The 24,608-nt window shown below is 43.1% G+C and overlaps 7 protein-coding genes and 1 non-coding gene across 11 annotated transcripts; 3 read left to right on the plus strand and 5 right to left on the minus strand.

Annotated features, from left to right (window-relative positions):
- Positions 1-276: 276 nt before the first annotated feature.
- Positions 277-4,745, plus strand: LOC120447891 (tubulin polymerization-promoting protein homolog). 2 transcript variants are annotated; one of them, XM_039629503.2, is made up of 3 exons: positions 277-414; positions 3,545-3,947; positions 4,407-4,745. In XM_039629503.2, the coding sequence occupies exons 2-3, from the start codon at positions 3,552-3,554 to the stop codon at positions 4,587-4,589; spliced, it is 579 nt and encodes a 192-aa protein (XP_039485437.1). In that variant the 5' UTR covers positions 277-414; positions 3,545-3,551; the 3' UTR covers positions 4,590-4,745. The 2 variants fall into 2 exon arrangements, with proteins under 2 accessions (XP_039485437.1, XP_039485436.1); XM_039629502.2 differs by lacking the exon at positions 277-414 and adding an exon at positions 3,252-3,379.
- Positions 4,746-5,464: 719 nt separating this feature from the next.
- Positions 5,465-6,555, plus strand: LOC120447890 (fat body protein 2). Of its 2 annotated transcripts, none has more exons than XM_039629501.2 (3): positions 5,465-5,648; positions 5,707-6,105; positions 6,170-6,555. In XM_039629501.2, exons 1-3 carry the CDS (start codon positions 5,508-5,510, stop codon positions 6,458-6,460), a joined length of 831 nt encoding a protein of 276 aa, XP_039485435.1. In that variant the 5' UTR covers positions 5,465-5,507; the 3' UTR covers positions 6,461-6,555. The 2 variants fall into 2 exon arrangements, with proteins under 2 accessions (XP_039485435.1, XP_039485434.1); XM_039629500.2 differs by having other exon boundaries at positions 5,466-5,648; positions 5,704-6,105.
- Positions 6,512-7,795, minus strand: LOC120447889 (probable tRNA N6-adenosine threonylcarbamoyltransferase). Its single transcript, XM_039629499.2, has 3 exons — positions 7,617-7,795; positions 6,870-7,555; positions 6,512-6,814 (listed from the first exon to the last, which is right to left on the minus strand). The coding sequence occupies exons 1-3, from the start codon at positions 7,729-7,731 to the stop codon at positions 6,572-6,574; spliced, it is 1,044 nt and encodes a 347-aa protein (XP_039485433.1). The 5' UTR covers positions 7,732-7,795; the 3' UTR covers positions 6,512-6,571.
- A 50-nt stretch (positions 7,796-7,845) lies between these two features.
- Positions 7,846-11,059, plus strand: LOC120447887 (coiled-coil domain-containing protein 186). The gene is made up of 7 exons (XM_039629498.2): positions 7,846-8,673; positions 8,781-8,900; positions 8,960-9,023; positions 9,086-9,240; positions 9,301-9,443; positions 9,604-9,784; positions 9,997-11,059. The coding sequence occupies exons 1-7, from the start codon at positions 7,951-7,953 to the stop codon at positions 10,939-10,941; spliced, it is 2,331 nt and encodes a 776-aa protein (XP_039485432.1). The 5' UTR covers positions 7,846-7,950; the 3' UTR covers positions 10,942-11,059.
- Positions 9,822-9,894, minus strand: Trnam-cau. The gene has a single exon. It is a non-coding gene; the product is annotated as a tRNA-Met (tRNA).
- On the minus strand, positions 11,023-11,730 carry LOC120447892. Its single transcript, XM_039629504.2, has one exon. The coding sequence runs from the start codon at positions 11,634-11,636 to the stop codon at positions 11,070-11,072; it is 567 nt and encodes a 188-aa protein (XP_039485438.1). The 5' UTR covers positions 11,637-11,730; the 3' UTR covers positions 11,023-11,069.
- A 289-nt stretch (positions 11,731-12,019) lies between these two features.
- LOC120448875 (uncharacterized protein CG45076) lies at positions 12,020-13,464 on the minus strand. Its single transcript, XM_039631090.1, has 2 exons — positions 13,419-13,464; positions 12,020-13,076 (listed from the first exon to the last, which is right to left on the minus strand). The coding sequence occupies exons 1-2, from the start codon at positions 13,462-13,464 to the stop codon at positions 12,139-12,141; spliced, it is 984 nt and encodes a 327-aa protein (XP_039487024.1). The 3' UTR covers positions 12,020-12,138.
- A 1,551-nt stretch (positions 13,465-15,015) lies between these two features.
- Positions 15,016-21,285, minus strand: LOC120449902. 2 transcript variants are annotated; one of them, XM_039632593.1, is made up of 5 exons: positions 21,156-21,285; positions 17,996-19,777; positions 16,697-17,587; positions 16,054-16,352; positions 15,016-15,988 (listed from the first exon to the last, which is right to left on the minus strand). In XM_039632593.1, the coding sequence occupies exons 2-5, from the start codon at positions 19,766-19,768 to the stop codon at positions 15,385-15,387; spliced, it is 3,567 nt and encodes a 1,188-aa protein (XP_039488527.1). In that variant the 5' UTR covers positions 19,769-19,777; positions 21,156-21,285; the 3' UTR covers positions 15,016-15,384. The 2 variants fall into 2 exon arrangements, with proteins under 2 accessions (XP_039488527.1, XP_039488528.1); XM_039632594.1 differs by lacking the exon at positions 16,697-17,587.
- Between the last annotated feature and the right edge of the window lie 3,323 nt (positions 21,286-24,608).

Here is a 24,608-nt window from a genome sequence, read left to right on the forward strand (position 1 = left end):
TGTATAAAATTTTGTGAAATGAAGTCATCGCTTAAAAAAAAGAGCGGTTAGTAAAAGTGTGTATTATATCCAAATCTTTTTCCTTATCTTATTCAGAAATTTTTAGAATTTATTTTAGCTTAAATTTTGATTTGCCACCTTTCCCTTTGATAAAATGCTGAGGAGCATTTTGCCTATAAGTTTCTATTATAAGTTCCTATTTCACTCTGCGAAAGCTCACTCAAAACAAAAATATCACTCATACGCCGCTTGGGCCTTCGCTAGCCACTGGCTGCGCATTTGTCCAAACAGTTGAGTTTCGACATCGCCAGCATTCGCGCGTTTGCCTTAAAGTGATTGAAGAATAGCTGAAGAATAAAACACAGATATTTAAGAAATATATTCAAGGATTTTGACACTTTTTTAATAACAAATGTAAGTATTTGTTGCGAAAACGATGCTGTATCCTGTATCAATAAGCAGACTCCAAGCCAAGGATCTATTTTTTTATTTTATGTGTAGCAGGTTCATGTTTTCAAGAGCAGATTTTGACCCAATTGCCGCGTATTGCCGTCCCCTTTGTTTTCAATTTCCGTTGGGGGTCCTGATTTAGGCGCATTTTCCCTGCTTCCGTGTGTATATATGCGTGTATTTGAATCATCAGTCTGAAATTCCAGCCCCGAGCCCCTAGAAACCCTTCCCCAAACTGGCGCTTGCGCGTTTCCCAGCTCCCAGTGATGTCATCTGTGCTACTGGTGATGTAGCTACACATTTCATACGCATATTATGTCCCGAGCATAAGTCCCCTAAGTCAATGATTCCTCTATTGCGTTGCGTGCCGTATCAGAATCCCCATTGCCTCCGGTTTGGCCCGACAAAAGAGGGTTTTTTTTAATTTATGCATTTAGTCCGAGGCGCTAAATTTCAGTATGTTTATTTACGCACGTGAACTCATGTTTGGTGCAGTATTTCATGTTCTTCCCCCACCCAAGTCGATTGTTTTATAAATATACATCGAGATGACCCAAATTTCCCTTCCTACATTCGCTCTCCAGCGGTCCACTTGAGGTAGGTTGGGTTTATAATTGTAACCCCCCTCCAGGAAGTCAATTCTTTTCGTATATGGTATCTGTAACCCATTCATATTCCTATTCAAATTATGCTCATAAATATTGCCCAATTAACTTTTACCATTTTGGAAGAAAACTAATTAAAATGTTGGCCACGAATTCGCAATGCTCGACTGGAGATGGATGAGAACTTGTTCCCCTGATCGAAAATACAAAGAAAGAAGCCAAAACCGAGATGGGAAATGAGAAACATCGAATTATTTATGGTCTGACAGCCAAGCGGATTATTTCTGATTTAGACTATCCACGCTCCCCATCAGACTGCCTGATTTTCTGCAGTCCATTTCGCAAGGGGTATCTGCACTTTGAGTTGTCAAATAATGATACAAAATAATTTATTTAGTATGGATTTAGTACCCAAGTCTGATCGGCGCATCCTGTGGCGCGGTTATCTCAGGATCTTGAAGCAATTTTTTTTTTCCGTTTTTGAATGCGATAATTTAAGACTTCCGGTTTTTACGATTACCGCAAGCTTAATCTGTTAGTGTTTCCCTCAACAATTTGTATTATTTAAGTTTTAGTATAAACATTTTACAAAATTATTAAAAATTAGATAGCAGCCGGCGATTAAAAAATTAAATCAGACTCAGTTAACTAATAACGAAAACTATGTACTACAAATTGATAAATTTAAACTAGTTGTGATGGCTAATGGTAGTTACAAAAGAGTGATTTTAACAATATTATACTAATTCTTTTGTGGTAAATAGTAAATATTGTAAAATCCATTTTTTAAAGGCATGTTATTTACATACGTTCCGAATATACAGGTAATTTACCAGTCGTTAGCCTCTTGTTTTTTCTTATCTTAAAACTCTTCTTGCATACTCCAACTTCTTTTGTGGTGTAGTTTGTCAACTTTTCTTGTTTCCGAGTATTTATGGCTTCCAATTACACGTAAGGGCGGAGTAAAGGGTTCCATTAGTCTTGTCCGGGGACGAGTTCGGTATTTTGTCTTGAGCGGAGTTCAAGTTCAATAACCCTGCTCTTGAGACCAATAAGATGATTAATGACCGGTGGACTTGCGATGCATGCAATGCTCCCAATTAACCACTCAGTTTACATTCATAGATGATTTTGGTAAATTATATGCGGGAATATGGGCTATGAAATTGCCTCACCCCACAGCTATTCAAAGCTGATCCCAGCAGAGCGTAATCAAGATGATACGATGACATAAGCACTCACTTTATTCAGTCATTTGGATTTCGATTTGGACTGCGAATGGGGCTAGGGGGTGGTATGGTATTTGACATGCTCGACGGGCTGCATCAAGGTCATGGTGTCACTCGTACCCCCTTCCATTTCGGTTTGATCACATCTGTGCTGGCACAGGCCGCGGCATCATATCTCACGGATAGGAGACTCAAAACTGGTTGCAGTCTTATCTTATCGCCGCATTAAATGGTTGCCGAAACGGCTTCCATCTCTCCTGGGGCTCCAACTTGCAACCTTAAGTGGCGCGTAATTAATGGCCGCGCCAATAAATGTTCACGTTTTATTTACTGTTTATGGGACTGAGGATTCGGGTGCTGTACCATGCCTTTTCGACTTCGTGTTGGGTAGCCTGTAAACACGAGGACAATTTATGCTACAAGCTATTTTAAAACTAAATTATCATCCAAATTTATGCCACGTTCAGTGTGTAACAAATTAAGCGAGGCATTTCTGGCGATGGGTAGGGTAACTTAAAATAAATAAATGAACTTCTTCTTATGGTAGTCTGTTTTTTTATATTTATTGATATTTTGTTATTTTAACAATTTTTTTTATTTATTCTGCATAAGGTAGTTTCATCTATACTTTTACCGTAAATACCCAACATCGTCTTATGAAACTTGAAATCTATGATAGCTGTATGCTAAAGACTTATCATAATAGATCTCGCAAGCTTCCGCCAAGTTCTGACTCCCATAGAGAAACCTATGTGAGCCAAACCTGTTGACTATTTATTTAGGGTTTGCCAAAAGGCGATAATTAGCTGCGCTGTGAGATGGGGGACCCACACCGATGACGCCATTCCATGATGTAGTCTCTCCCAATTTGCCTTTAGATTTCCAACTCTCGAAACCCATCTGAGAGAGCTTTGGTCTAGCTTTGGGTGGGTATAGCTTTGCCGTTGTCCAGTATAGGTTGTGATATCATTGCCAAAGCGAATTGAGTGAAGAACTGATAAGCTGCTTGTAAAGATACGACTGGGAATAAAGCCTCGTTAGTTGACGGTGACGGACAAGACCCACCGCAATGTTGGTGAGCGTTGTGGCCCACAGGTGAGGAACTGCGTAAATGATATACCCCGGAGCGGAAAAGTTGCGTGAACGAAGAAACCACACAATGTTGTGTAAAATAAAACACTGACCTATCAGGCTAGGCATAATATTAATGTTTGTGTAAATATTAATATTGTAAATATAAATATATAATCTTTTTTCCAGATCCATCATGTCCGAGGCAGCCGCAGCAAATGGAAGCCCCTCTCCAGCTCCAACTCCAGAAGTACCGGCGACCGAGTTGGCCCAATTGGCTTTGGAGGATGAGCCCAAGGTTAGCTTTGCGGATCAGTTCAAGGCCTTCTCCAAGTTCGGGGACTCCAAGTCCGATGGCAAGCTGATTACGCTCTCGCAGAGTGACAAGTGGATGAAACAGGCAAAGGTTATCGACAAGAAGATCACCACCACGGATACGGGCATCCACTTCAAGAAGTTCAAGGCTATGAAGATCTCGCTCAGTGATTACAACAAATTCCTGGACGATCTGGCCAAGACGAAAAAAGTGGAGCTGTCAGAGATCAAGCAAAAATTGGCCGAATGTGGAGCTCCAGGAGTTGTATCCGTTTCGGTGAGTTTGATAAGTCAATTGCGAAGTCAGACTTTACATTGGTCCACTATTTTAGAGTGCTTATAAGGTCGTTTTACTTTGATAAGTCATTATGACTTAGTTCGAGTTACATTTATGATTGGCAAGAAAGTTTATAAATATTAATTATTATATTTTTCCATCTTACTGTTAGCCACTAAAGTTTTCAAATAGGACTATACTTTAATGATATAATATATAATAACGATTTTACATTTTTTGACTTTCCCCACAAACCACCCATAGATAAAGTAGTATATTTGAAATAATACTCATATTCGACTTTGGAATTTTTGTGAAAGAAAAACTGCACTTTTAGTTTAAAAAATGAACATAAATAGGGATAAAAATGTCAAAAAATTAAAGGGTGTACAATTTAATATCTTAACTATATATATATTTTGTCTTAGAACCTAATCTAGTTTTGGTAATTATTTTCAGGCTGGAAAAGCCGCAGCTGCCGTGGATCGATTGACGGATACCAGCAAGTACACCGGTTCCCACAAGGAGCGCTTTGATGCCTCCGGAAAGGGCAAGGGTATCGCCGGCAGACGGAATGTGGTCGATGGGTCCGGATACGTGAGTGGCTACCAGCACAAGGACACCTACGACAACGCCCACTAAATTGGGAGACCACCGTTTTTCATCCTCTCATGAAACTGTATTTCTAACTTATGTGTTTTCCTAGTTAATGTCTCCCAATTTAATTTATCTTTGTGTATAAACTAGGTTTGTGATAATTTAAGTGCTTACAAATAAATTGATATATGTATTTGATTATATTTTTTGAGTTCTCTTATTTTGGTTTTCTTTTATTTAATCGTTGATACGTAACATTTTGAAGCGGCCCAAAAAGTTCAAAAGTAAATCCCAATCAAATTAACATTCATTTCGTGGTAATCAAATCCATGTTTGCTAGTCTTAAGATAACAGATAAACTTTTAATATTACAATTTTCGAAAGAAATTTAAATATCACATACGAAAACAAAAGATATACGACATACATAGATATGTTATGTTTCACAAGATTTTTGCTTGAATAAATATACTTTAAAATATTTGCAATGCTATAATTTCTTTTGGGAAGAAATACAAAATAAATTTAAATTTTAAATTTTAAAGCATTCGAAATAGCATTGAAATTGTCTATAAGTTAAATTATAAAAACCGAAAAACCTTACCTATGTATATAAACCTATATATACATGTATTTTATAAGTTTTTCTATAAGTTCTACTTCTGGTTGTTAGGAGATCATTGCATTATCTTTACAATGGCTTTATTACTGATGCAAAGCTGACATCGAAAAACCAGAGCAGTGTGAAGCAGACTTAACGCTAGAGCGACCAGATGAGGATGAAAACTGATATATGGGCATAAGTTGCATAATCCTAACCCAGAGCAGGTGGAAAACTAGCTATTGATTGCAGTCGAACCAAAGTCACTCAGCGATATATCATATAGCCCTTGGGAAATAGGTATAAAAGCGGCGATCATTGCTATTCCAAGTCAGCAGTGCAACTGAGGAGCTCAGTGTTTGATGAAGCCACAAGGAATACCCCCGAATACTACAATTAACCAGACCAAAATGTCCTTTCGCGGCAAGAATGCAGTGGTGACCGGTGGAGCTGGAGGCATTGGACTGCAGGTGTCCAAGCAGCTCCTTTCTGCTGGAGCAGCGGTGGGTTAATAAAATATTATTACGTGAAATAATTTCTTAAAGGTGTGCTTCCTAGAAGGTGGCCATCATTGATTTGCAAGATAATCTGGAGGAGTTTGTGAAACTTAGAGCCGCTCATCCCACCCAAAGTGTAATGATCATCAAGATGGATGTGGCCAACAAGAAGGGTGTGGAAGCCACCTTTGAGGAGATAGCCAAGACGTTCGGGAACATCGATATCGTGGTCAACGTAGCCGGGATTTTCAATGATAAGGACGTGCAGAGGACTCTGCTGGTGAATCTCGGTGGAATTATCAACTCAACGCTGAGCGCATTACCCTACATGGGTAAGGATAATGGCGGCAAGGGCGGCATTGTGGTTAACATGAGCTCAGTGGTGGGACTGGATCCAATGTTCATCATTCCTGTTTATGGAGCCACCAAGGCTGGCATCATCAACTTTACACGCTGCTTGGCGGTAACAAGAAAGCCTTAAATATCAATTGAATTATGTTTTTCATTCAAGTATCTTTCTCCATTAGAATGAAAAGTACTATCAACGTTCGGGCATCAAGTTTGTGACTGTTTGTCCTGGAGCAACGATGACGGACATGTTCACCAACTTCACGGAAAAGATCATCTTCCCAGAAACGAGTGACGAGACCTATAGGATTCTAGATAGGTTGAACAAGCAGAGTGCCGCTGATGTCTCTCGCTGCATTCTGAATGTCCTGGAAAAGGACAAGAACGGAGCTGTCTATGTCATCGAGGGTAAGCGCGTGTATCCGTTGGAAATGAAGCCCCAGTGGACGGGCAAGGAACAGGCCCTCTAAGCGTGTTAATTCGTGAACATCCTAAACACACACATTTTACAAATATGAAGATATTATGGACACTAGGTATTTAATAAACAAACGAAGCACAGAAATAAGTCCTTGTGGTAACTAGTCATCCCGCCAGCTGACCAGCACTTCGTCCGTGCGGAATCGCTGTGTTACAAAAGCTTCATCAAAGGGCATCCTTGTGCCAGAACGGAACATTTCTGCACCAGCATGGGCAATCATTAGTCCGTTGTCTATGCAGTAACGTTCATCAGTAGCAAAGAGTTTGCCTCCGCGCTCCTCGCACATAATGCGCATCATCTCCTGGAGTCGCTCATTGCAACCCACACCTCCAACTATGAGGACCTGTAAAAAAGTGGGTTAGCTAATTGATTAAATTAAAAAAAATTCTGCAATTAACCTCATTCGAGCCACAGTGGGCCATGGCGCGCTCGGTGATCTCCACCAACATGGCGAAGATGGTCTCCTGCAGCGAATAGCAAAGATCCGCTTGGCTGTAATTCGTGACCTCTTCATCCTGTGGCTTTTTTCTCTTATTTTGCCTCTTGCCCGGCTCAGCCAGATCCTCAATGTAGGATAAAATCCCTGAAAAGCTGACATCCATGCCTTTTACCACATAGGGCAGTTTAATATAACGATTGCTCGACTTGGCCAGCTGCTCGATATTATAACCCGGACTGGGATCGTTGGACAGCTTGATGATGCGGGCGAACCGATCCAGACAATTTCCCACTGCAATGTCTATAGTTTCGCCAAAGATGCGGTATCGTTTATTGGAGTAGGCAATAACCTGTGTGTTTCCACCGCTCACATAGAGAACTATGGGATTCTGGGCACCGGTGATCAGGCGACCCATCTCGATGTGCCCAATGCAGTGATTCACGCCCAGGAGCGGAATTTCCCACAGAAGAGACAAAGTGCGTGCCACAATGGCACCGACCAGCAAAGGAGGAGCCATTCCTGGTCCTTTTGTGTAACATATAACATCTAGATCAGAGTGTTTCAATTGGGCTTCCTTTAAACTGGATTTCACCAAGCCCAGGATGGCTTCCCTGTGATGTTTGGCCGTTTCCTTGGGCAGGAAACCTGTGGAATTGATGGTTGTGATGAAATCTTTCAAAGCCGGCGGGTTAGAATGTGGGAATACCTTCTCCTGGTGGGGTTATGTACGTTCTCCGTACGTTTGCCAGTACTTTACCATCTCGAATTATGCCTATGCCAATTTTATTGGCACTGCCTTCAATGCCCAGAGCGCAAACCATGTTTAAAATTACTAACAAGTTAAGCAAATTGCAATGTAAACAAACATTAGTGTGCCCTTTCACGACAAGCGGCAGCTCTGGTCATACTGCTCAAAGCGAAGGGCTGCCAACTTTTCCAAATTAACAGCTGTTCTGCAAATATCAAACTTTTGTTGTATAGCAAAAGTACGCGAAAATAATTGTAAAATTGGAATAGATGATCAAATAACCGATCTGATTATGGAATCAGCGCAGGCAACATCGCCGGCTGAGATGGTAAATCCGGCCAGCGTGGAAAATGGGGAATCTGGCCGGAGTTCTAACAACATGGAGGAGAAAACAACTGGAGACGTGGATATGAAAGCGGATTTCATTGAACAGCAGCAGCTGGAAGAAAGCAATGTGAAAACTGAGCCTAATGGAGATCAGTTAAAAGACCAAGATGAGGGTAAAAGAGAGGAGGATCTCAAGGCAGCCGTACTGGATCAAGTGGCAATCGAAGAGGAAGGACTTAACTTGCGATTCAAGGATCTGAAGGCCCAGGAAAATGGGAAGGAACTGCAAAGAAATCCATCGTTACCACCGCAGAACAACATCCTATCACATGTTCACTGTTTGGCCCAGCTTGAGGAGCAGAGGCGCAACTACGAGCAGCAGTTGGATCAACTGCGCACCTCAAACATCCAGAAGGACAACATGATCACTCTTATTCAACGGGAGAATGCCATCCTGGGCAAGGAGAAGCAGGCCTGTCGCAAGGAAATGGAAATGGCCAACAAGGAGAAGGAATCCACCGTCATCAAGTTCGCCATGAAGGAGAAGCTACTCATCGACGCCAAGAAGGAAAAGGAGGCGGTGGAGAAGCAGCTGTCCGAGGCCAAAAAGGAAGTAAAGAATGTCTCCACCAGATTTCTGGCTGTAAGTGAGGAAAAGTCCCGCATGACGTACATCATCGATGAAAAGGTGTGTAAAAATAAATGATTCCACGTTGAGTTACACAGGTTCCAACTCCGAATGTTGGACTGCAGATAACTAATCTTTTATTATAACATTTATCTTTACCTAATCAGTGCAATGAAGTCAGGAAGTATCAGAGAGAGTGCGAGAAGTGCAAAACTGAACTGGGCCTCTTAGAGTCCAAGCTCAAGTATCACATAAACAAACTGAACATTGAAACAGAAGCCAAGGCGGTACGGAATGATAAGCTTAGCTTGTATTTTAAATTCACTGAACTTGATTCGCATTTCAGGTTGTAGAACGCCAACTAGAAGAGGAAAAGAATGCGCCCAACAAACTGGAGGAAAAGGCCAATGGTGGGTTTAGTTTATCAATAATATGTGTTAAACACGTCTTACCATTCCTCTTACATATACAGAGAAACTTAAAATGGAATTCGAAGCCAACACAATACTCTTGAAACATGAGATAACCAGCAAGACTGAGGCTCTGGATAAAGTCACCAAAGAGCAGCAAAGACTAAGCGAAGCCAACAAAGATCTGCAGAATCAGCTTCTCGAGATCACCACAGAGGTAAATAAAGTTTTGGAGTATTCAATTTAATTTTTAACATTTTTAAAAATTTCCTTACAGCATAAGCGGCTTATAGAGGAGTTTAATCGTTTGAGAGAGCTGCACAATTCCGTAGAAGGTTCCTACAGTGATGAGCTGCTTAACTCCGCTAAACTCAGGGGGCAACTGGAGGAACTTCAGCTTCTGCGTACTCAGAACACTATGTAAGGTTACAGGAAATGTATAAATTAGAATTTATCTAAATATCCAATATCCATTAATTTGTATGCTAAAATTAACTAAAGCAAATCATTAGAATTGAATATTGGAATATTCCTTAAATGTCCTTGATTATTTATATTAAAATGATCAATTTATTTGTAGAAATGAAGAAAAGCTGACGGAAGAACAAAAACGAGTTCAGGAGCTGGAGGCTTTGCTCCAAGACCACGAATCGGACCTGGAGCAGCTAAAAGTCAAGAAGCAAGAGCTACTTACAATTAACAAGGAGATGAGTGAGCTAATTGTGCAGCTGCAGAATGATATTTGTCTGGCAGAAGCAAAGGTAAGTAAAAGTAAAAAAAAAAACAAAAAATTATACATGCCCCGGGTGAGGCTCGAACTCACGACCTTAAGATTATGAGACTTACGCGCTGCCAACTGCGCCACCGAGGCTTTGAATGTCTATCGATTCTAAGCAGTCGACATAAATGTCGGTATCGATGTATCCCTAAGCCATACTGTTCAAGGATCTGATGATATTTCCTTATTTGGCAGGCCCAGGGACTTGATGCTGAGAACAAGTTACTGAAGCAGGAAAAGCTCGCTTACGACACCAAATACAATCAACTGGAGCGGCAACTAAGTTTGGAGGCATTGGAGAAAAACGAGGAGCGATTGCTGCTGGCCAAACATTTGTCCGAAAAGACGAAGATGTACGAACTGACCAAGCAGAAACTGGATGATGTTCAGGGTGACTTTGAGGCTACCCAGCACAAGCATGCCACCGTGCTGAAAGAGCTCCACCGCGAGCTAAACAAGTACAAAAGAGGAATTACGGAACCGAAGATTCCGATCAGCTACTGCAGCAACTGCCAACAGGCAATCAATGGGTATCCAACGGAGAATCCTCAACAACGGAGTCATAGTCGCTCCAGTAGCCACGGCAGCATGCACAACGGCAGTCGACGGGCCAGCGAGTCCTCTGAATCGGAAACAGTGGCCAGTAGTGCCACCACCGTGCAACAGCCGCCACAGCAGCAAGATCTGCAGGCGGTACCGTCCAAAAAAGTCCTCGTGGAGCGAATACTGCGACTGCAGCAGGCCACTGCCCGCCAAACCGAACGCATCGAGTTTCTGGAGAACCACACGGCTGCTCTGGTGGCCGAGGTGCAGAAAAAATCCAAGGTGGTGCAACACTACATGCTTAGGGATCAGACTGCTGGCGCATTAACCACGTCGCGCAGCGATCAGAACAAAAGCGAGTTGGTCAAGTATGGAAATGGAATCATGGCTGCCATCTATGGAGGATCGTCTAAGGCGGGAGGCGAGAATAAGGCCATGTCTCTCGAACTTTCTCTTGAGATTAACAAGAAATTGCAAACTGTGCTCGAGGATACTCTCTTGAAGAATATCACGCTGAAAGAGAACCTCGATGTGTTGGGACTGGAAGTAGACAATCTCACGAGGAAGTTGCGCTCCCTGGAGGGCAGTTGCAAGTAAATGCCAGTCTTCTTATTCCATTGTATTCCAATTCAGAGTCTAACCCGCGTGTAGATAGTGTACAAATCCAATGTTCGTATCTTTAAGTGTATAATAGATGTATTTAATATTTCAACAATGTCCCAGGCTTATAATATTCCATCGTAAAGCTTGGCGCTTACGGGTTTTGGCTGCCCAACACCAAGAGCGAATTTAACTGTTGACTTTTCACCATCCTTGGCTAATCTGGCTGTTTTGTTGTCGGTAACTTTAAAGTGGATCTTCATCTGGGGATTGGGGTTGCCCGTTTCCTCCGAGACCAGTTCGCGGAGCAGAGGCGGAAGGTCAATCTTGGTGGGAAGAACCGCTGGTTCAACCTTCTTCTTGTTGTTCAGGTACTTTGCTTCCTGATCCTGTGGCACCAATTCGAAGTCCGCCTTATAGCTGGTGCTGTAGATCTCCACGGGCTTTGGCTGAGTTACGCCGCGCCACGTTTTTTCCACTGTAACCCGCACCTTGCGGATCTCGCCGGGCTGCTCGTCCACGGACTGCACCTTTAAAATCCGCATGTAGCAGGGCTCCGGATATCGCTGGAACATGTTACGTATGAGCAGGCGGCCCACTCCCCAGTTGGGTAGGTCGGAGACAAGCTCCCACAACGTGTTGCCACGGAAGTCTGTCGTGCGACCAAAGTACTTGATCACCTTTTGTGCCATTTTTCTGGGTTCTTTCAACTATTGTAATTTAATTTTTGTTGCAAGTTATGAAAACAGTGTGTTTGCCAATCACTGGGAAGGTCGAACAGCTGTGCCGGCTGCCTTAGCAGGGCTGTTAAATGTTAACAGGGAGCAGTTCCAAAAAGTACTTTTAGTGTGTTGGCAATGCTGTACGACGAATTTTTAGTCATTTAGTTTTAAATCTGTATTAAACAATTTCTTAATTTCCTTAATAATAAAAAAAGAGGATACAATTTGGTATCGTTTCAGTATATTTGAATCATGTTCTTGTCTCCTAGAACTAGGAGTTTTCTGTAGTATAATATTTTTAAAACAATTTATTTTTGGTATTCTTTTTATACTTTTAGGAATAATTAATCTCTTGGTCCATTTTAAAGTGCTGATAATTCACAGCCACATGAGTCTGACTTTACCTATATTTACATAAATATTACTATCAACTAAGTTTATTTTAACGAATCTAGTGATAGGTAATCCCTTACTAATAGGGAGCTCGAACGTGTTCGACTAGCTCCTCTCCTCCGCCGGTGTGGCCCACTTCTCCGCCACTGGTGTCCAGGTGCTCATCGTAGGACTCCTCCTCCCCACCTAACTCCTGACCGTCGTGCCCGTGGGTATTTGTGCTCTCGTGCAATCCGATCGTGGCATGCTGGGCCGCCTTGGAAGCATTCACCTGAGCCGCAGCTGCGGAATTGGCCGCCTTCAGGGCGGACTCCTTGGTGGCCGCATAGTCAACACGCGCCTGGTGCAACTGCTCCTCCACCTGCTCTAATCGGTTCTTTGACTGACCCACCATCTGGGATTGTGAGGCCAGTTGGTTGTTTACCTCCGTGGAGGTTTGTTCGGCCTGCTCAGCCACGGATTTGGCATTATTTACGGCTGCTGTTAGCACGGATATGTGATGATGAGCTGCTTGGGCCGTCTGCTGTGCCAATCTGGCGGAGATCTTGGCCGCCTTCAGTTGCTCTAGCTCGCGGGACAGAGATCTCTGGGCCTCGGCTGCCTGCTGCTCCAACTCCTGGAGAACAACTTGCTTTCCCACCAAAGCCGCTTGCGCAGTGGCCGCCGCCTGGGAAGCTGCTTGGGCCAGGGTATTCTGGGCTATATAAGCCGCCTGCTTGGCAGCTGCATGCTGGTTGGTCACTGCACTGTGGGCCTGATCCGCCGACCCCTGGGCAATGGAACGTAGCCCGCTGCCAATGCTGTAGCCACCGGATCCCTTGGTCGAAACTGATCCTCCTCCCGATGAAGAGTAGTAGCTTTTGGGGCTATGTTGTGTCTTTTCTGGCTCGGGATGCTCCACTGCCGGGAGGTGGGGCTCGAAATATCCACCTTGATGGATTGGTGGGGGTTGCTGAGGACGGTAGTGATAGCCATTTCGCTTATGCAGGCGTCCCAAGACGTCGGACAAAAGGAGCACTAAAAGATTTGATATAATATAAGATTTAAGAAGATTTTTAGCCCAATAGTGTAAAGATGGATTCATTTGCTATTTATGATTTGATACAGATATCCTGCAATTTAGGGCAGTTTTTGTAATCTATATTTTTATAATTTTGATCACTATATTATTGAGAAGTTCAACGGAAGTTCAATACAATCGCTTTAATTCGAGTATAAGGATTTTCACTACGTTTTCCAAAAAACCTAACATTATTTTTAAATCATAACTCTTTGAATGCATATAATGGGCATTTTTGTTATTTTTTAACAGATCACTATTATTTTCACTTCCTTATTAAAGGGTATTTCCCGGCTTACCCAAAACAAGTTGGGCGAGATGAAAACGTAATCCTTGGGCGTACATCTCGCAAGCGCTGCTGAAACTGCATTGAACTTCAAATTGAATGGAAGTGTACAATTTATAAGTCTTTCAGAGCCGCCAGCCGAGCATAAAGTTTTTCAAGTTGCGGAAAGTTGGTTGCGGTTTTTAAATTTAACTGATCGCAGGCATGTTATGACTTACAAACTCCGAGCTATTTGAATAGCTCTGCCCACTATTTGGAGAGTTGGGTCCACACACATGGCACCTTCACACCCATTTCCATTCATTCCATCCCATCGAGGAAGCTCAAAGCGACCGCTTTTTGGCCAAAAATTCGGTGGCGTTTTTTAATGGTTCGTTGGCACGCTTGCTTGGACCAAACGGAAGGTGTAAAGCAGTCGGCCTGCTCGGGTTTTTTTAATTTTTTAAATTTAATTTGCATTTTATGTGCTGCACTACTTTGTAAGTGGACTTTAAGTGGCGCTTTTGGCCGGCTCCTCGGGCCAACGATGCAGGGAAAGCTATTTCAGGGATTACGCTTTCGTTCAGATAAACGAGCCCACAAAATTTGGCAATTTACGAACGGGGGAATTTTTCAATCAAAAGTTGAATATTATTTTAATTGGAAAATTATATAATGCTAATATACTGTAAGAGTCGCCACCGCTATAAGGTTTTTATTTATGAAACAAAATTATGATAAAATACAAAAGCCACTTCCATCCAAATACAATTAAAAACAAGGGAGAATGCTATAGTCGAGTTCCCCGACTACTAAATACCTGTTAGTGCGAACGTGAAATTTAAACATTTTATCGATAGAACTTGGCAAGAAAAATAATAATATTAAAATAAAAAATAACAAATGTTCAAAAGTGTGGGCGTAACAGTTATGGGCGGTTAGTGTGCGTGAGAGTGTTAATGGCAAATTACTGACTTCCGCTGCGTCTTCGTCTTTAGACGCTGCATGATTAATCTCTAGCTTTTATAATTCCTGAAATTTCCACCTTCATACAAACGGACAGCAGAAGGACAGACGATGGATCAACCATTTGCTATATAGGGTCGGAAACGCTCTTTCAACCTGTTACCTACGTTTTAACGAATCTAGTATACCCTAATACTCTAAATACTATAGTACTTTAATCACATATGTGGAAGAGCTTTAAAAGAAACCAACATGAATGTCTATAATAATAGTGTTCGCGAAATAATCACGCGGAATACACAAGTTTCTGTGTATTGGTATTAAAAAACTTTGAAGCTATATATCCATAGATATAAAAATAGTTATAAATCGTTTTAGCAATGTAAAACACAATTACGGTTTTCCATATTTCTTGAATGTTTTTGTTAGCCACTTATTTAACTTGGTAGAAACAGACACATATTATATTTTCAATTGGTTTATATGACCGACTGAATGCTATCTTATTATCCCCGCTCAAGTCCCAAAATGAATTACACATGTTTTGTATAAATTATTTTTTATTTAAATACATAATTATTTATTACCAATACATAAATAAATAAGTTATGACAAACACTATTTTACAAGACAAAATCGGAACTCGATGGTACAAGTAACGCGTTACCATTAATATCAACAAGTGGTGACGCGACGGTTGTGCGTCTTCAATTGAGCAACAACTGAGGGTAGCTAATGAGTGGGTCAACAAGTGAAGTGAAGTGGAGTGAAGGGGCGGCTGTGGGCGCATAAATACATAACAAAATATAACAGGTATTCAAGGAGACATCCGTAATAACTAAGATTGACGACGCTGATGAATACGATGACGAATGCCACAATCGAAACGATTCGGGAGTTGCAAAAGTGTTGAAAGATGGCTTCGGTCAGAAGTGGAAAACGAACTCATCGAAGGAGGTGTCACTTCGAATAGATCCTGGATTATTCGCATGGTAGCCAGTCACCTCCTCCTTTTCAGCCTGATGCTCCGTTAATCATTGATAGCTCTGGGTGATTTGTTGGATCCAGGGCAGGTAGGCGGAGACCTTTACGTAGACTCCAGGAACGTTCACCTGGCCGCATCCAATGCCCCAGGACACCACTCCAACCACGTGCATGGCTCCATTCCTGTCGCACACCAATGGACCACCGCCATCACCCTTGCAGGCATCCTTGCCCTCCTCTCCGCCGGCGCACACAAATCCGGGATTCAGTTTGTAGCTATAACCCAGACGGGTGTTCCTCAGCTGGGCCTCGCACTGCTGGTGCGATAGGATTGGCACATCCACCTCCTTCAGGATGTTCTGGTACTTGCCGTGCTCGCCGAAGGCATCCTTGCCCCATCCAGTCGTCCAGCAACGAGCTCCAGTGAAATCGGAATACTTGTCGGGCAGACAGGCGGGACTAATGTGGGGATTCTTGGTGAAGTCAACGGGTTGGTCCAGTTTCAGAACGGCCAGATCATTGTCCAAAGTGCCGGCATAGTACTCAGGATGGATGTGCACGGAAACCACATCGCGTTCAATGTAGGGGAAGAACTCCACATCGTGGTTGACATCCCATTCGCCCAGACGCACACGAAGATCGAAGCCATTTTGGCTGGATAGGAATAAGTTAAAGGTTAATCCTCTGGTGAAAGATACCTTTCAGACTCTAGAACTTACGATTTAATGCAATGGGCAGCAGAGATGATGTGCTGGGCATCAATGAGGGTGCCACCGCAGGCGTAGATCGACTCCTTGGGGTCCTTCTTCAGAATGGCCACATGCCAGGGATACTCGCCGAACTCACTGTCTCCGTCGACGTAGACGGGATTCTTGATGCGACCGGTGATTCCAGCGGCGTTTCTCACTCCGCAACGACCAAATTGCTGGGGAGGAGCCTGGGGACGCAGAGGACGACGGCAGCAGACCTCGTTGATGCGGCAGGTCTTCTCCACGGGTCGGTTTCCATAATAAGCACGCTGGAAAATATTAAGGAAGGCAATCGCAATTAGATGAATCTTGGAGGATTGGCTACAATCTTATCTGGATTTAAAATGTACTTTCTTATAAACTTGGAATGCCATAGATCTTTGATGAATATATATTATTACCCCAATTCGTACTTAAGATTTGTAAGATACCAAGGTTTTAAATAAGATTTTGTAATAAAGAAATAAAAAGAGTTGTAAAATATGTATATAAAACTTTGTTTGATAATTCCGGACTGGACCTCTAAGGAAAATGCAGAATTTTGTAGTAATTAACCTTGATAATCTACTGACTCTATTGAATGAGTTTCAATGCTTTGTCCACACATGGTTACCTGCTCCTCAGGAGCTGCTCCCGCCCACACACTATCCTCAACGCTCCTGCGCCTGCGATCCCGGGGGAAAGTGATCCGGTCACTGCCAGCGGCCTCACCAGGAGTCGGAGTGGGAATATTGTAGAGGGGTCCTAGGTTCAACTGTTTTCCACGACGACCGGAATTCGATGACACATCAGCATCCCCACCGCTCACATTGGCACTTCGTTCCACATGCTGTGAGTACTCGCCAAAGCCCCCGAAATCGGGACTGGATTCGGGATATATCGAGCTGAAAGAGTTCTCATAGGGAGACGATTCGTGGTGGTGATGATACTGAACCGAAGGCGCAGAAGGGCCACTGTGGTACTCGAAGATGGGGGTGCTGGGGACCATTTCCACACTGAAATGGGGACCCGGGCCTGATCCTCCATAGAAATTCGGGTACGAGTGGTGGTAGTGGTGATCGTGATGTCCATGGTGATCATAATCGTGATGCTCGTAGCCACTATAATGATCGTGGTGGTGGTAATGGGTGCTATACGCTTCGGTGGGCTTCTTCTTAAAGAAGTCCCCCACTTTTTGAATGAGATTCGCATTTGGGGTGACATGCAGATTGACCAGTGGCTTCACCACCTTCTCGCCATATTCTGTTTTGGCCACTTGTACCGATACCAGAGGGTTCACATTCACCAGACCGAGATTCAAACCATTAGGCCCCACCGAACCGAAGTACGGGTTTTGAGCGGGAACATGATCACCCAGGATATTCGAGGGATAACCTCCATAGCCGCCACTGGGATAGGGAAGCCCAAAGCTCACACCGTAAGTGGGCAGCACTTTGCGTTGGATTAGTTCTATGGCCTGGAGAGCGGGCAATGCCAATGGAGATCCTCCGAGCGGGGACTGTCTCTATTTGTTGATAAGGGGAAAACATAAGAACGCTAGAGGTGGAGTTCCATTTCTGGTTGCCGGATGCAGGTTGCATGTTTCGGGTTGCAGGCGTGCGATCACAAAGGTCGTGCTTGGTTAGCAGGTTTAGTTCTGGGATTAGTGACTGGTCTAATCGGGACCGATTTGCACTCTGGTATTTTAGTTGAGCTTGGAGCGTTGAACGATGGGTGCAGTTGTCAAATTGGTTTTATTTGTTGATTGACTGATTGATTTATTGTTTGATTGGTTGATTGGATGTGTGTGTGGGAGGGAGGAGCTTGGCTAGAACTTGATTAGTGGTCCATGTGAACCATGTGTGATTTGGCATTAGTCGGGCACTACTTTACCTAAAACTACGGTCTTCTAGAGAGACTTCTATTGACTTACCCCTTGAGCATCGAGTGAGAGATCGCTTGCTTCGTCATCTTTTTGATCAGCCTGGCGACGGGTGCGTTTCTTGTTATCCTCGTCCGCCTTCTCTTCGGCCTTCTTACCCTCAGCAGAAGTGGTAGCATTGTTGGACAGAGCATCGTCACTCAGAGCCTCAATGTCCTTGCCCAGGTTGCGGGGATCAATGGGCAGAATGAGATCCTCCTTGCGGCCAATGCGGTCGGCAGCGGGGCACTGGGAGATGGGCACACACTGGCAGTCCACGATCTGCTGGCGGGAGGTGTCATAGCCACTCTGGTACTGTCCCTGACCCTGGTAGCCACCAGAAATGCCATTGTACTGGTTGGATGCTCCACCTTGTAGCTCCTTCTTGTAGTAGTCGGGGTTCTGACTGTGGTAACTGGAGCTGGGCGATCCACTGAATCCTCCAGAGGCGCTGCTGCCAAAGTTTCCTAGTCCTGAGTTCGGTTTGTAGAGATCTCCAGAGTTTGGTTTGTACAGATCTCCAGTGGGTTTCTGGGAGATTCCAAAACCATTCTGGGAAAGAAGTCCACCCTGAGAAGCACCATTAAAGCCAGCATTGAAGGCATTGGACTGGGAGTAACTGGATCCGGAAGAAGTCTGAACGGATGGAGTGTATGTGGCAGAGGATTGGGCCAGAGCACTGAAGTCGGTGTTAATGGTCTGGCCAGCTCCAATGGGAATTGGCACACTGGGAACCTTGGCTCCTTCGCCACCTTCCACATGATGGTAATGATGGTGTACATGTTGCTGCAGGCTATCGAGCGGTGCTCCAACCACTACTTTGGTACTGGAGGACGTTGCCGAGGAGGAGGAAGCTGAAGACTGCTGCGAGTAGAAGCCATTGGGAGCTGAGCTGGCGCCCTGGATGCCACCCTCGGGATTCTCGTAGTTGTATGGAGGAACTCCATTCGAAGCACCATTGAAAACGGGTCCAGCACCTAGAGAAGGACCTCCGGTGTAGATGGGTCCTGGTGGTTTGCTGTCGTAGATCAGGGCTCCGGGTGGTGGCTTCGTGTAGGTGATACCGTCGGAGGAGCCGTCAATGGCGGATGGTGGAGGATGCTCCAGGTAGCCACCGGGTCCAGATGGCCTGTAAGGTCCAGACATTGGTTTGTAGGGTCCCTCGTATCCCACCTTCCTGGGAGGTCCAAAGGAGTTCACGGAGCTGGGCGGAGGTCCAAAGGAGTTCAGGGAGCTTGGTGGGGGTCCGTAGGATCCTGGGGGTCCACCCATTGGCGGGCGACCGCTGAAGTAGCTTGGTGGGGGCATGGGCTTTGCTGGACCATAGGGACCACCGCTGAAACCAGATGGTGGTGGAGGACCTTGGGCGTAGATGGTCGAGTAGAAGGGACGCTTCTCCTCCACATCGCAGCTCATCAGTCCCAATCCGCACAGTTTATCCCTAATAAGATTACGGGCCTGCAGATCGTTTCCCTGCTGCAGAGCCTGATCGATATTACCATCAGCATAGACGGCATCGTACTCTCCCAGATTACGACCCTCACGGCGGGAGTTTATCAGTTGTTCAATGACCTCGTCGATCTGGGTGGTGCTGTTGCTCTGGATGGACTCGTGGACCAGGTAACGTCCCTGTATGTCAGATTGTTCGGCAGGCTTGGTATCAACAGATCGCCGACTTGTCATCGCATCCTCCATGGGCGCCCACTCATTGCCCCAGTTGGACTCTTCGGCCAAGGAGGCAGTGGCCAGCAGTACAACTGCCAAAAGGCTAGCTCTAATTTTCATTGTGAAGCTCTGAAAGGATTAGATAGGGAAACCTTAGGATATCAACTCTATAATATGTACGCATATATTTTACAATCTCAATGATTTTCTTAATCTAGTGATTGATTTACGACCTTTGTCGTCTTTTATTTTGAACGGGAAACAGATGAAGAGTCTTAGTCAGGATTGGTTATGACATACATAAGTGCCAAGTTGACACCATTACCCCAAGTCATTGTGCCAGTTTACATTTCTCCCCCTATCCACCGGTCCCCATACCATCTGGCTTAACCAATCCGTAACAATACCGAATCCGAAGCCAAAACCGGTTAACATCATGAAATCTTCACCGTGACTCAGACGCCCGTATAAGACTTTTACTTTCGTTCGAGGTCGCAGACCGCCGCACTTAATTGCCTGATTTTGTACGTTACTTTTGCTCGAAATGCGATTCGGGATGGCAAGGGGCGGGATTGCTTCAGCTCCCCGTAATTTATGAGGTAATTTTCCTACAGATTTAGCAAGCCTACGACTGCAATCCCACCGGCGACCATCGCTCAACTGGATCTCTCCCCTGACAGCAGCTTTCCGCTTCGTGTCTCTTTTAGTTTTGTAAAATTCACTTTTCTTTTCAGCCTTTTTTATGGACTTTTGCATTGCAGTTATGTCACTGGCTCAGAGCGAGGGCGGATTTTGTAAAAGATCGGCTACACTTGGACAAAAAGCAATTATGAAACTTGTATTGGTTCAAGGAGTAAGTCATATATTATTGGATTGCCAAGATAATATTGTTACCACTTGGAATGACGACTAGATTGGGGTTCGGTAACTAGTATTATATGTTTAGGTAAGAAGATTTACTAATTCTTAGAGCAAATATTTTAAACAACTATAGAAAGAGTAAATCTTTCAATATATATTTAATGTATTATTATGCACTGCATTTCCTTGTTATGTTTTAATTTTTTTATGAATTTCTTTAAGTGCCTCAAAAGTATATTTTCCAGTTATGTAAATGTTCATTTTGGATTTCTTTAGGCCCGCTTTTTCGGACGGAAGTTGTGCGCAGCGTTGCATTGCAAATTGCCGGCAACTCTTTTGCTTGGATTTTCTTTGGCGAGAAATGCTCGTAAGCGATGCTAAATGTCGATTGGTTGGGTTTGGGAAATTCGTTAGGTTTTTCCATTGTATTCGCAGTGAAAGTTTCGCTTGCTCGATTGGCTTAATGACGCGGAGGCTCTTGGCCAAGAGTTTTTATTATATGTGTGTCGGTACATTTGCAACATACATATGTACATCATTTTATCTGCTGCAGACTCACAATTAGTAGCCACTAATTTAAATTAGTTTGCTTTCGGTTCACTGGAGTTCACTTTGGTCGTTTGGTAGTTTGGCTCACTTCACTCACCTTTTTTGTTTCAAGGTTATTAATCCAATTGGGTAGTTATTACTGTTGTCTGGATAATCCTTATGCAATTTACAGAGTCTGTTATCCTTTCACTTCATTCACTTTCTGCACCGATAGTGCTCTTCGTTGCTCTGCAGATCGTTCACTGATTTCGCTTTCGTCGACCGCGCACATTTTATACAAAAGCTGCGCATGCGCGGCGTCGACGTCAAGTTCCAACGTTTCGCTGTCTCTTTCTGATTGCCTCCGTCTCCTTCTAGCTCTCATACCGCTTACGGTTGCGAATCGGCAGCCCAAAACAAAAGATACAAAAGCGGCAAAGACGACAATGTTTGGCAACCCCTCTTTCTCGCTGTTAGTGTTGTGGGCAATCATTTTTTGTCGGGGTTTTTTCTCAAATCCCCAATTCTGCCAAACTACTGGAGGTCACTAAACAGGGGTCTAGGCGGAAATATCACTTTGGTAACTTTATTATCAGTAAGAAACCCAGAAACTATCATCACATCATCAAAACATCTCGTACATGACTGCCTGTGCTAACCAGCCATATTGGTCTTTGTGTTTTTTACGATTTTAACCAAATTTTGAATAACCAAATTTAGCTTCCCGGAAAGGCGTTGCTTGAGAAACCGGGATTATGTAATTCTGCAATTATGAATTGGGTCAGAGAGTAGCAACCGCTGAACAATAAAAACATCGTGAAAAAAGGGTAAAATTGGGCATTGCCTCAAACCGGATCTTTTGGCATACATTCATCTTTCCCCATTTTATCATTATATATATCTGCCTCTCTTTTCGCTTGCAGTTTAGTAAAAATCGTCTGGTTTTAACCCATGGTCAATGCAAACGTCATCAGTCGGTCATTCGTTTCATTTTCGGTTTTTTTTTCGATTTTTTGTTTTGTTTTTTTTTTTTTAACCTAGCTCACTGTGAGTAAAAAGCGCTTTGCGGAATTACCCGAAGTTCATAAAAATTAGAGACATTCCCCCAACTTATTCACGATGATCACGTTCGCGTGCCACTACCTCAAATCCCAATCATTAGCAGGTTTGTGTTGTGTATGGTCAGTGCTGTCCGGAGTGACTCTCATTGTGATTCAGTGGATCCAGTGGCTTCCACTTGTGTTACTGACCTTGGTTCGATGAGCTGGAGTCGTTTATCTAGCCCCACTTAAGTGGCGTTTTATGTTAAACATTCCAAGAAAGTTGATAATGACCAGATCTTCGCAAATTATGCTAATCACATTGATTTGCCGTAGTTGTTATTGTCGCCACTGTGTAGTTTGCCAAACACCTTTCGGCTATTTGCTCGTGATTAATTCGTGGAGTTTTTATCAATCACGGTAGCGTGTGGCGTAGTTTTTGACCATCGGATTTTTTATGACTCATCTACTTTGGGCACTTTGGGATTTTCGAGCACTTTTTGAAGGTGCGTCGAACCTATTTCCCTTTGGTTTATTATTTATAATAATGTTTAGTAACTAATACAAGTAATTTCGTGTTGTTTAATTTTGTGATCCATTGGTTGGACACCTACCACACATTATATATCATAATCAATTAACGCTTTAAGTCATAATAGCTTCATATATTATTTAAATTTAAATGTATTAAATTTAAAACGCAAGCTTATGTTACAGTAAAATCTGCAGTAAAATAAAAAAAATAAGTAATATTTTAATTTTTTTCCCTCGAGCTGTAGCACGTCATAAGTTATAAGTATATAAGTTATAAGTTTATCTGTATAAAGTGTATCTACCATTGCGACTTGATGTTGTCTAAAATGTTTTTCTTGATAAAAATAATTTTGGTAGTTAGCTGAAACTTTGTTATTGGTAAATCCCAGCGACTGATGAACTGAACTTGAACTTGGACCTCGCCGGAGACAACTAATGCCAGGTGGACAGTTTGTAATCCGATGGGGTTACAGGTTCAGGGGCTCGGTATTGGATCTGCATTTCGGATTTTGCATATATTCATTTCAATTTATGGTGCGCTCCAAGTTTTTGCACATTTCTTGGGCCGCATTACAACATAGCTCATGTTGATTATGGCCAACTTGTTAATTGTTTGCCCAAATGGATTTCTGTGGGAATCGTGTTTGCTCTACTTTGTTAACTTCCTCCGACTGAATCACTCTCTCCTTCTCTTTCTGGTACTATTCCTTTCTCTCTTCCACCTTCGCAGTTCAAGTCCAAAAGCAAAAAGAAAAAAAAGAAATATTGTCACTAGCTCAAGGCTGAAATACCGACTCCCTGACTTAGATTTGTGTCAATTGCTCAACAAGTTGAGGTCTTCCACCCACACGCACCATTTGGCTAAAAAGCTAAAGACAATTGGGCAATCTCTTTAAGCCAACTACATACATCGTATATTGAGTATGGATTTAGAGCTTACATTTTAAGGAGATATAAAATCAAGCAAGCACACATTTTTGTGTACGACGGTTGAAATTAAATAAGACACCTAAAAACTATCTTAATAAATCGTTGGTTTTAGTTAAAGCTTTCTATTTCTTTTATTATTTCTTTTGAAAATTCAAAATGAATGTTGAATTTTCTGATTCGCACTCCTTCTAGCTGATTAACGCGTATCTGATATTCGGGAAACTCGACTATAGCATTCCCTCTTTTTTATATTGGTTTGGTGCCTTTTTCCACATCGTAAATATTATATATAGAAATAATATAAATAATCATAATTAATTGAGTGCATAAGTTTCATCGTTTTAAACAAATTTTTGCCTTAATATATTTCCAAAATAAACATTTATATTTCCAGTGCCTGCAATTGCATTTCCCCTTTTTACTGCATCTGCAATTGTGCCATGGATTTGCCCAAAAAATATTCGCCAATCCACCGCTGGAAAAGCCCAAGAAAACCAAACCAAAGTTTTTGGTCTCGCATTCAATTCTTGATTGCCTGGTGCCGGCTGAAACAGCTTTTGGGCCTTGGGGAAACCCCAGTCAAGTTTGTGGCCAGCATCGCATGGCTGGATTTAGTGGTAGTAGGCTTGCGTAATAATGCAGTTGAGTGAGGTGCAGTGAGCCGGTCTTATGACTCACATATTCGAAGTCGATTTGTTGCGGCTTCGGTTCTGTTTGTGTGCCTGGCATGCGAATGAGTTTGCCGCTTTTGTTTTCGTCTCCGATTCGTAGTGTTATTTGCGAAATGGCTAGTAATAAAATCGATGCGTATGTTTAGGTTTATTGTTATATTATTGTAATCATCATAGTTGGCCAAAAACGCCAAGGTCGTTCACCCACATTGTGTGATATGCATACGGATGAATGGCGTATGGTCTTAAAGGGCGGAGTGGGTGAGTCATGTCGCCAACAGACATCTTTTGCTCCCACTTATTCCCCATAGTTATTACATAATATCCCGAATTATTTCACCCGCATCAAATGCTTTTGTTTCTGCTGCCCTTTCACTGCTCTTTTATTGCCTGGCT

The sequence above is a fragment of the Drosophila santomea genome, chromosome 3L, assembly GCF_016746245.2.
Source record: "Drosophila santomea strain STO CAGO 1482 chromosome 3L, Prin_Dsan_1.1, whole genome shotgun sequence".
Taxonomy (NCBI): Eukaryota; Metazoa; Arthropoda; class Insecta; order Diptera; family Drosophilidae; genus Drosophila; species Drosophila santomea.

Bases quoted from the DNA above. Each gene is read 5' to 3' on its own strand.
- LOC120449902 (XM_039632593.1), bottom strand. From the start codon at position 19,768: ATGAAAATTAGAGCTAGCCTTTTGGCAGTTGTACTGCTGGCCACTGCC. The intron at 17,588-17,995 runs GTAAGTCAATAG...ATCAACAAATAG, and splicing joins TCTCACTCGATGCTCAAGGG to AGACAGTCCCCGCTCGGAGG. The intron at 16,353-16,696 runs GTAACCATGTGT...AATATTTTCCAG, and splicing joins GAGCAGCTCCTGAGGAGCAG to CGTGCTTATTATGGAAACCG.
- LOC120447891 (XM_039629502.2), top strand. From the start codon at position 3,354: ATGTTGGTGAGCGTTGTGGCCCACAG. The intron at 3,380-3,544 runs GTGAGGAACTGC...TCTTTTTTCCAG, and splicing joins GTGAGCGTTGTGGCCCACAG to ATCCATCATGTCCGAGGCAG. The intron at 3,948-4,406 runs GTGAGTTTGATA...AATTATTTTCAG, and splicing joins CAGGAGTTGTATCCGTTTCG to GCTGGAAAAGCCGCAGCTGC.
- LOC120447890 (XM_039629500.2), top strand. From the start codon at position 5,508: ATGAAGCCACAAGGAATACCCCCGAATACTACAATTAACCAGACCAAA. The intron at 5,649-5,703 runs GTGGGTTAATAA...TGTGCTTCCTAG, and splicing joins TCCTTTCTGCTGGAGCAGCG to AAGGTGGCCATCATTGATTT. The intron at 6,106-6,169 runs GTAACAAGAAAG...TTTCTCCATTAG, and splicing joins ACTTTACACGCTGCTTGGCG to AATGAAAAGTACTATCAACG.
- LOC120448875 (XM_039631090.1), bottom strand. From the start codon at position 13,464: ATGTACGCCCAAGGATTACGTTTTCATCTCGCCCAACTTGTTTTGG. The intron at 13,077-13,418 runs GTAAGCCGGGAA...CAAATCTTTTAG, and splicing joins TCTCGCCCAACTTGTTTTGG to TGCTCCTTTTGTCCGACGTC.
- LOC120447887 (XM_039629498.2), top strand. From the start codon at position 7,951: ATGGAATCAGCGCAGGCAACATCGCCGGCTGAGATGGTAAATCCGGCC. The intron at 9,024-9,085 runs GTGGGTTTAGTT...TTACATATACAG, and splicing joins ACTGGAGGAAAAGGCCAATG to AGAAACTTAAAATGGAATTC. The intron at 9,444-9,603 runs GTAAGGTTACAG...ATTTATTTGTAG, and splicing joins CTGCGTACTCAGAACACTAT to AAATGAAGAAAAGCTGACGG.
- LOC120447889 (XM_039629499.2), bottom strand. From the start codon at position 7,731: ATGGTTTGCGCTCTGGGCATTGAAGGCAGTGCCAATAAAATTGGCATA. The intron at 7,556-7,616 runs GTATTCCCACAT...TCAATTCCACAG, and splicing joins CATAACCCCACCAGGAGAAG to GTTTCCTGCCCAAGGAAACG. The intron at 6,815-6,869 runs GTTAATTGCAGA...ACTTTTTTACAG, and splicing joins CCCACTGTGGCTCGAATGAG to GTCCTCATAGTTGGAGGTGT.
- LOC120447892 (XM_039629504.2), bottom strand. From the start codon at position 11,636: ATGGCACAAAAGGTGATCAAGTACTTTGGTCGCACGACAGACTTCCGT.